Here is a 10940-nt window from a genome sequence, read left to right as displayed (position 1 = left end):
TTCTAGTTTTTTGTTTTGTTGCCGTCCCCATCTGCTTCAACATCTATATCATTACAACTGAAATGCATTTAAAGCCAGTTTAAAATATGTTAACTCATGTTCTTCAAGGTTACAGCGATGAATTTAATAGGTCAGTTAAATTTCACAGAATTAAAATGTTTGTCAAAATGAAAATGCCTACAACTCTGTGTCTTTGTTCTTCAGAAAATGAATGGCAAACCCCTTTGGACAATATTAAATGTAAGTAACATTAATACTCAAAGCGCGCGTGCACACACCACACACAACACGCCCACACAACACACAACATAAACACACAACACAAACAGATAACACACACAACGCACACACAGCACACACAACAACCAATGTACACACACAACACAGACAACACACCGATAACACACACACACACACACACACACACACACACACACGCACACACACAACCCCCCCCCCCACACACACACACAAGACACACTCAGTCCCCCAGACAAAACACACACATAACACACACAACAGACATACAGACACACACACACACACACACACACACACACACACACACACACACCGCTCACACAGACATATTTTCAATATTTCATATTGACTAGTATTCATTTTATTTCGTTGGGGGTTGCAGATTGATTCAGATAACAGCTATAATAAATCCACCAATAGTATATCAGGGAAACAAATGTAAATTGGATTATCTGTTTTAAATACTTAAACAGTTAAAATATATTTGAGAATACAGCTATAACACATTTCAAATTCCACTTTTAAAAATCATATACTAGGAGACACAATATCATAGCTGAAATAGACAACATTAAGCCAAATATCTTGTTGTTTAAACAAATCAAATTAACATTATTATTATTAAACTGGAGTATTTATTTTTACTGACATTAACACGTGTTGCCTTTTAACACAGATTCAACGCAGGAGTACATAAAACGACTGGACCCAAAGGTGTTTGTGGAAACGACAGCTGCAACATATGCCTATAGATACCTTACAGAGATGGAAATGGTGTTGATCGAAGGTCCGCCTGGTGGTGGTAAAACGACTATCGGAATCTACTTGCTAAGAGAAGTTGCCAGAAGAACATCCAGAGTTCCCTTGGTGATCACAGAACCTCAACAGTGGGATTATATACCTGTACCAAAAGACATTACAAAAGCAAAACATAAATACGTGGTGCTTATAGATGATATATTTGGTGCATCCAATTTGTCTGTTATTCAGCAAGAATCCTGGGAACGTAAGTTAGATATGATGCTGCCGCTAATTTACTCTGGACATGTACAATTGGTAATAATAGCCCGATCGTACATACTAGCAGACGCGTCTGCTAAATTTGTAAGTAAATTCAAATGCGTATCGCTAACAGATGGTCCATGCAAACTTTCAGTAAGTGAAAAGAAAATGATTCTTACACGATATGTTGAAGAGAACAATATTGAAATGTCCATAGAAGATATCGAAGAAGCATCTAAAACTACCGCCAACTTAGGTTTCCCGCAGTGCTGCAAATATTTTGTTGAAGACAGATTTGCACAAATGCAAGGGGTTTCGTTCTTCCTAAATCCTTTAGAATATCTGAGAAATATATTTGACAGTTTCAGAATAATGCACCCCCTAGGGTATTTTGTTCTACTGTTAGTAATGTTCAAACAAGGGAAATTACCAGTTTCATATATTGATCCATCGAATGAAGAGTTCAAAAATGAGATCGACATTTTTAAAGAGTATTGTTCAAAAATGCCTCGATTCACTATTGGGGATATCAAAGCTACAGCAAACAGTTTTGTTGGTGTTTACCTAGTTATTGATGACCCACCTGAGAAATATGAATTTATCCACCAGTCCATTTTTGATTCCTTGGTACAAACCTTTGCTGAGCAGTATCTCTCTCTGGCAATAAAAGTAAGCACTTGCAAAATGTTAACCGATTCATTCGTTACACCTGGATGTCCTAATATATTTTGGCAGAAAAGGATAATGGTTGATCAAACACATTATGGTGACCTTGCTGAAAGGATTACACTTGAATTGTTTTCAGGGAATCATGTTGTCATATTAAAACATCCGAGTCTTTCTGATAGATCGTTTGTGAAGTTTTTGATGCACAAACACTGGACTCCTGAAATTAAAAACAAGATTATATGTTATTCCATTGACAGACAACGTGGTCCAGAACTTAGAGACCATTATCCAAGTGCCAGAGATATGAAGGTCACTGGTGCCTTTGCTAAGTATAAACATTTACTATTCAAACACATGAATTCCATTTCAAAGGTGTATTTAGTTAAATATGAATCATTAATTTCTTTGATCCTTCTAGAACACCATGAATTCTTAGTGAATAAACTTATTACTGACTGTAAACATTTTAAGTCATACAAGGAGAGAATGATGGAACTTTTCAATGTTGCATGCTACACAGGTTCCACGGAAATAGTGAAAACATTGTTGCGTTTCTACTGTGTACCAGATGAAACCTCTGTCAAAGTAGCAGCAGCTGGTGAAGGTGATTCCAAATTACTTAAACTGCTACTTCAACAGAAACATCTAAAAGACTTATCATATGAGCTTCAGTACTGGATTCTTAACCATGCATTTATGAAATGTGATCCTGAAATGGTAGAACTAATGCTATCCAGAATAGATCGCAGACCCAATAAGAAAACCAGACAGCTTTTAAATTGGGCAATAAATCATTTGTGTCTTCAGTTTTCGCAAAAATTTAGAATATGTAGTACGTATGGACAGTTGCACCTGTTCAGATATATGACTAAGTTTTCACTAAAAGACACAATGTGCACGTTGTTAAGAAAAGGAGCAGTAGTAAACGAAAGAGACATTTCTGTTAACTGCAGGACATGGACACCCTGCAGCTCTTAAAGAAATACTTAAGCTGACGCCAAACGCGGATGCAACTGACTGGGAAAATATGACAGCCCTTCACATTGCCTGCAAATATGGTGCAGTAGAAAATGTTCAGATGCTTATAGAGCATGGGATTTGTCTGCAGCGAAGAGATCGCTATGGTAAGACGGCACTACATTATGCAGCTGCGAATGAAACAAAAACAAAACTGTTGCTTAAAACCAAAGTGGATGTAAATGCAGCTGATGGAACTGGTGAAACACCTCTTCATATAGCTGCATCTTGCACCAGAACGTTCGGTGTATGTGACAGCATTGCTATTTCCCATCTGCTTGAAGCTGGGGCAGTACCTCATATACAGAATCAAGATGGTGACACTCCTCTCCATATTGTATTGCGCCAATCTTCGTATTCAGAAGTTAATAGTGACTGTTTTAATGCTCTGTTGCGATATACAAGTAGTCACTATATAGATACAGCAGGTAAACACCAAGATACGCCACTACATCTGGCAGTGAAACTTTCTACTGCCACTCCAGCTCTTCAGTTAATAGAAAAGGGAGCATGCGTTAATTCTGTAAATGCTGATGGTAATACACCTTTGATGTGTTTATTTCAGCATGGATCTATGTACAGACGAATAAGTGACAGAGATAATGATCACACCCTCCATATCATGGACGCATTGTTAAATAAAGGATCACAAATCAATCATGTCAATACAGAAGGAAACACAGTTCTGCATTTGTGTGCATCACATTGTGATGTGAAATATGTTTCTGAATTTCTCAAAAAGGGAGTCGAAGTTAATATACAAAACAAAGACGGTGATACCCCTTTGCATTTGTTGTTAAGAAGAATGAATTCACAGTATTACAAACCCCACACATCTATGATAGAAGACGTTGTGAAAAAGAATGCTAAAAAATATGACAAACGTTAATATTCAAAACAAAAATGGATTGACAATTTTTCATTGTCTTTATTACCATTCAAGAAAGTATGTCTTTAGACAATTGTCTACATGTGATTGCAATGAATTTGACATAGAAAAAACACTGACTGATATTATGTTACAGAACAGTGTAGATACTAGAACACTAGACTATGAGGGATGTTCTGTGTTGCATTATGCATGCATAACTGCTCGAGCACCAACAGTCAGAAAGCTAATACTGACAGGAATTTCTGTTAATTACCAGAATATGTATGGCGAGGCGGCAATCCACTTAGCCGCTAGTGTATCACCTTTCAGTACAAATGTTGATGTTCTCGTTGAACATCATGCCAGCGTCAACACTGTAGATTACAAAGGAAACACGGCTGTTCACGCAGCAGTTGGGAAATACAACACAAAAGGACTCAAGGCTCTGATTCGAAACTCAGCAGATATCAATATCAGGAATAAAGCTCTTTGCACACCTCTTCATGATACATTACAAAGATCCTTTGCTGGTATTGAAATACATCCAATGAAAACACTACTCAAGGCTGGCGCTGATCCTTTCATACGAAACAAAGAGGGTCTGACATTTTTTGAGGCAGTACTTTCAGAAGGAAACTATATGGCACTTGATGTTCTTCTTTCCGTTGAAGGGTCATTTTTAACAAAAGTCAAACAAAACTTCCATATCCCGTTAAAAAGATGGAATATTCTGAAAACTCTGTTAACATGGGGTTTCAATCCAAATGCCCTAGATGATTCAGGAAATGGCCCATTGCACATTGCAGCTTGTCATTATGACTACTACGACAGAGCTGTTCTTCTTTTGAAACACGATGCAGATCCTAACCTGCCAAACGATTTTGGAGATGCTCCTCTGCATATTGCAACAAACCGAAACCATGGCAAGTTGGTAAAACTTCTTTTGTCAAAGGGTGCAGACTTTTACAATGGCAACACTGATAGCGATACAGCCCTACACATTTGTAAGGGGAAGGGAAATTATGATTCTGCCACAGCTCTTTTGTTTTCTACAGACACGCCTTCAGTTAAAAACGCTAAACGATACAGGCAGAAATTCTTCACTAAAGTCAATGCACGCTTTAAAAGGAAAACCACCATACTGAGAAAGCGTCCCAAGCTAGAACCAATTAATGTTCTCCTTGAGCACATTAAAACCATTGAGGATGCACCTGGTATTGACCAACGGAATAACGATGGGGATTCCCCTCTTCACTGTGCTGCATACAAAGGATGTTGTCAGAAGGTAGCTCTGCTTCTCAAATACGGTGCATCACTTTCAGAACCCAACGACCATGATCATCTTCCACTGCACTGTGCTGCTAGAGGTGGTCAGTGGAAAACAATTGAACTCATGTTGAACTATGGTTCTACAATGGATGTGGATATCCAAACTCAAGATGGCTGTTCTCCGTTACACCTAAGTTGTGCTAAAGGTCATGTAGTTACAGTGAAGAAACTTGTAGAGAAAGGAGCTGATGTCAATTTGGCCAATGAAAACGGAGATGGGCCAATACACTGTGCAGCACAGTTTGGAAAGACAGCTGTTGTTGCGACGTTGTTGAGTAGTGGAGCAGACGTGAACATGCAGAACAATGATGGCGAGACAGCTCTGCACCTGGCTGCTAAGTATGTGAAGGTGAAGGTCGTGAAGCTTCTTCTTCAAAGAGGCACCGACCAGTCAGTGTGCAACATCAGTGATCTCACTGCAGAACAACTTGCAGCCAATGTATTCAGTGATGTTTCCGACTTGAAAAAGAAAACAACACTGCTGCAAATCCAACACGTGCTGTCTAATGACAAGTAATTCACGAAATGAAGTGCTTTATGCATAAAAGGTTATGCTATTTTAAACATTAGGATATATTATATAATATAATTGTTATTTGGGAACTCTATTAGTGTGGTTAAATTAGGGTGTATTAAATATATCACTACCATATTTGGTACCATTAGAAGCACAGTTTGACGTAGACTGATTCACTAAGAGCCTCCTTTGTCATCTTATGGGCATAAAAACGTTATAACATTTTAATTAGATGGGGACTATTAATCAAATTTTTTTAAATTCCCAAAATGCTAGATGATCCTTTACTTGTTAGTGATGGACACCCGTGGTGTGTTCTGGAGGACGAGTGCTCTCTGCCGCTCGCTACCATTTCAGTATTCAGCAATAGTGGAGTTATACTGTATATGGTCCTTAATCTATCTATAGCGAGTACCCCCAATTTGTAACTCTTCTGAAAATATAATTTCCCACTAAAATTCGACGTGTGAGATAGCAAGCTCCTTTCAGCAATAATATGGATATCTGATGGCATAAAAAAATGATTGAATAATACAAACATACTTCCCACTGGAAATCTTTCTTACAGTAGTTAATAGTGTAGATGTTTCCGACACCAACATGATACATATTCGCAATACGGTTGTTGGTTTGAATGTTGTAGCTTGGTGTTTTGTTACTAGAATGTGGATCTCTGACCAAAATGACAGTAATTTTACTGAACTTGTGCATACTTTTTTAATCTTTGGTGGAACGCTTGCACATCTGTTTTCTTTCAGTGTTTTAAATGAAGTGACGGACTTGACAGCTGTGGTGGCAATACTCATGACGGGTGTCACTGGTGGGGCAGGATATGCTCACCTTTCGCCAACACCTAAGATTTGACAGTGATTCATGAGTACGTGTCATTACAGCTATACTTAGTCCAAAGAGTTCTGCCTTATGCTAGTTTTGGTTTAGTAAACTAGTTTGGGAGTGGCATTCCTCTTTCAGTAGTGCAGGAAGGATTTGTTGTCCAATAAAGGATCTCCACGGTAGTGGCTATCTTCCTATAGACAAGGCAATAGATAGAGGTTTAAGGAGTCAGCCACTATTTTGTCAAATGCCGATTCGACTCTGCACTGTGCAGAGATATGGTATTGATGTTAGTTTGTGTCTTCAAATTATATTACCAATATCTGAACATTGTAGACCCATTGTAACAGTATATTTACCGACTTAATTGTATCAATATACATGTATATTAAAATAGTCGCGCTTCTTTTTGTAGCTAAAGATTGACTGTAGCTAAGCCCAGTCATTGAAAGGAATGTTAGTTTAGCAACCTCCCAGTACTTTATTGAATCGGCGGCTGTTAGGAAGCTTCTATATTGTGACTGTAACAGTTAACGAAACGGAGACAAAAAAAGTTGCATATGTTTAGTTAATGTTAAAGTTTCTTTTGTTTAACAACACCACTAGAGCACATTGATTTATTAATCATCGGCTGTTGGATGTCAAACATTTGGTAATTTCGACATATAGGCTTAGAGAGGAAACCCGCTACATTTGTATGCTACATTCCAAAGACACAATAGCACATACCACGACCTTTGATATACCATTCGTGGTGCACTGTCTGGAACGATAAATAGCCCAATTATGCCACCGATGGGGATGGGGGATGGAGCACGGGGGCCATGCCCCACAATCAAACCTTTTAATATATTTTGTTTATATAAAATCATACATACATACATACATACATACATACATAGTGTGGGTTGCCCTCCCCCCAGTATGGTGTGCCCCACCCCAATATAAAATCATGGCTACGCCAGTGGTCATTTGTCCATAGATTAAGACTTAAGTCCAGGTTTTGTGAATGCAGTAGCATCAGTTACTAATGTTTATGTGAGTTACTTAAATACCAGCCAGGTGTTTTGCGTCTCTCCTAATATCAGAATCAGTGTTTAAAAACTCCAGACTAGAATTTAACGTTTGATAAGCAGGGGACCATTAAGCCAAATTGCGCATATTACACATATTACAATGTACAAGCTTCAAGCGTGTATAATGTAGGTTACAAGTTGTATATAAACGTGTACTTCTGTTGGTGTTTATACTTCAAGCGTGTATAATGTAATTTGCAAGTTGTATATAAACGTGTACTTCTGTTGGTGTTTATACTTCAAGCGTGTATAATGTAGGTTACAAGTTGTATATAAACGTGTACTTCTGTTGGTGTTTATACTTCAAGCGTGTATAATGCAATTTACAAGTTGTATATAAACGTGTACTTCTGTTGGTGTTTATACTTCAAGCGTGTATGATGTAGGTTACAAGTTGTATATAAACGTGTACTTCTGTTGGTGTTTATACTTCAAGCGTGTATAATGTAATTACAAGTCGGTGTTTGCATGGTAGGTATAATTGATATGAAATGTGTATCTAAACCAGATAATGCAAGGGACCTATTCCACTGAGACAGGATCTGGTGTTTAGAGCGTCGCGTTTTAGAATATAGAAAGTTAACACACACACACACGCACACACACACACACACACACACACACACATACACACACACACACACGTACATATTTGAAGAATCCTAAATGCGAACTAAGCGATACATCAACTTGTGTTTTTTTAATAGAACTGCTGACTTTGCAAACGTGAGGAACATATGACGTATAGTTTGTACTTAAGTCACAAACAGGCTAAATACAATACGTCATATGTGTCGTTATATATGAATATATTATAAATCGAGAATGGTAAACTCCCTGATCTGTTGACTACCTTGGAGGATAAATATTACACTTAGTGATTACAGATGAATATTGTATGTGCTGTCAATTATATATTTGACCTCTATATAAAGGCCACCTGCTTTATAAAGAGTATTTGTATGTCGTTTGAATAGTCGCTATATATAACGTTTATCAGTACATTGGTATATTGGAATTGCTTAATGTTACAATTGAACAAAAAATTCACTCATTATTTGTTGTTGAAACGTTTATTGTTTTATTGTGTCTCTTTATAATACTTGCACTTTGAAAAAAATATTGTGTTGTATTAATGTATGAATATTTATATTTCATGTTTTTCAAGGTTGACTATTATATACATATATATTAACGCACTGACGCAGGGGATAATTAAATCCTTTCTGGCCTCACACATTGTCTCATGCCGTTGCTGAGACTCGAACATGTGGCATCGAATTGTCCGCACCTTGCAGGCTTGTTACGATACGCCTTCGTCTATCGCGTCATTCTTAAAAACAAAGAATGCTCTTTAAGTGACCATGTATAGGACCTACAAGATATGCGGTCGATCCCGCTTACTTACATGCAACAGTGGGCACACTTGGAACTGGCTAGTATGTATTGATGTTTGAATATGTATGTATATATATATATATATATATATATATATATATATATATATATATATATATATATATACACACATTGAATTAATGCATGCAGCTTATTGATTTTGTTCATATATTGTTATGTATTGATGTTATGAATACGTTTTGAAATTTGTGATACAAAATGCAATGAATGCGTTTGTACAATATGCTTTATTAATACTAAACATAGGTTTACGATTTGATTTTAATGAAATGCCATGTATAACTATATAGAGGATCGTAAACAAGTTGACAGTTATCATCAAGTTTATGTCCCGACTGACAAAGCATTGATAATAATAGAATAGAATAATTTGTTATTTCATTTATTACCTCGGCTGATTTGTTATCTTGCGCGTGGACTACCATGGAGTGCGTAACAAAACGTTATGGAGAAATGAGGAATGTTTGCGAACAGACCAATGTCAGGCTTCGATAAATCACGTGTGGGGACGCCCGGGGATACACGAATTACTAACCGGGCATCCATTATTGTTGATATCGTAAGCCCGTCGGGCTACCAGACATTTTAACTTTTCGGAATTAATTAAATGACTACCAAGAATACAATCTACTAAAATCTGCGAATATAGTCAAAGTTTGTTTTATTTAACGACACCACTATAAGCACGTTGATTTATTAATCGTCGGCTATTGCATGTCAAACTTTTTGTAATTTTGACCGAAACCCGTTACAGTTTTCAATTAACAGCAATGGACCTTTTATATGCACCATCCCACAGACATGGTAGCACATACCACGACTTTTGATATACCAGTGTTCGTTTGTTTATTTGATACTCATAATAAAAGTTACACTGTATCTGAACAATGAAGACATTTTAATTTTATTTTTATTGCATACTATCTGCAATCTTCTACTGAAACCACTAACAGTTTAAAAACAATGTCTTCTTTTAATTTATAAAGTGCAATCTATAAAAAGAGAGTTAGAAACAGAAAAATTCAATAAAAAGCTACAACAGGGTGAGGGTATGTTAACAGGAATTACGTTTTTGTTTTTGTTTTTTGGGTTGTTTTTTTATCCCAAGAACCCCCTTCTTTTCTCTCCTTTGACGTCCAGCTCCTCCTTTGACCTCTAACTTCTATCGTTCAACGTCTTACGCTGTACACCTCCACATCGTAGTTCTTATCTCACTAACCGCGACATGTGCTTGTCTCTTGTGGCTATTCGTGCCACACACCTGTCATTTCCCCATCAGCTTTAGCTATGGACTTAGTCTGACCACTTCGGAGACTGTTCAGTAGTTACTTAATTTTAACAAGTGGTCTCAGAGTCACAAAACCTTACATGGTGAGAGGAGGTTATAAATCTCGCTGGGGTAATAAATACTGATATTGTGATTTTATTCCTACTGGAAAACATTATTAATATTTACGATACTGAATACAATACGTTATCAAATGTTATTTGCATGATACTGAATAGCAGCTTAATGTGTGTACTGTCTACAAACAAAGATGTGGAATTCAGTGATTTTGGTTTTGACATTAAATGTACTTATTGTCTAAATTCAACCCAGCAGTGTTAGACGGTCACTGCGTTGGTGCCGTAAATGTTCACATTTGCAAAAGTAAAATATAAGCTATAGGAGCTATCTCAGAGTTGTATGATGGTCAAATAATTTATATTTATTAACTTTTGTTGTGAATTGTAAATAGTATACATTGTGGTTCATGTACACAAAACATTACATCCCAATAATTTCGTTCATTATTATTTAAAAAAAAATCATCATGTTATTGCAAAATCCATTAACGGTGACCGACATGTGATGTTATAGTTTGAATTCGAATTGCATCTAGATGAAAAATACACATTTAAGAACAGCATGTGGTCTCTTATAGTCGAATGTTGAAGTGTAATA

The 10940-nt window shown here is 36.9% G+C and overlaps 1 protein-coding gene across 1 annotated transcript; it reads left to right on the top strand.

The window, feature by feature from the left end:
- The first annotated feature begins 2945 nt into the window (after nucleotides 1–2945).
- Nucleotides 2946–8632, top strand: LOC121373987 (ankyrin-3-like). The gene has a single exon (XM_041500843.1). It carries the CDS (start codon nucleotides 3813–3815, stop codon nucleotides 5664–5666), a length of 1854 nt encoding a protein of 617 aa, XP_041356777.1. The 5' UTR covers nucleotides 2946–3812; the 3' UTR covers nucleotides 5667–8632.
- Nucleotides 8633–10940: the final 2308 nt, after the last annotated feature.

The sequence above is a fragment of the Gigantopelta aegis genome, chromosome 6 (assembly GCF_016097555.1).
Source record: "Gigantopelta aegis isolate Gae_Host chromosome 6, Gae_host_genome, whole genome shotgun sequence".
In the NCBI taxonomy this organism is placed as follows: Eukaryota; Metazoa; Mollusca; class Gastropoda; order Neomphalida; family Peltospiridae; genus Gigantopelta; species Gigantopelta aegis.
This window is presented reverse-complemented; position numbering and strand designations above follow the sequence as displayed.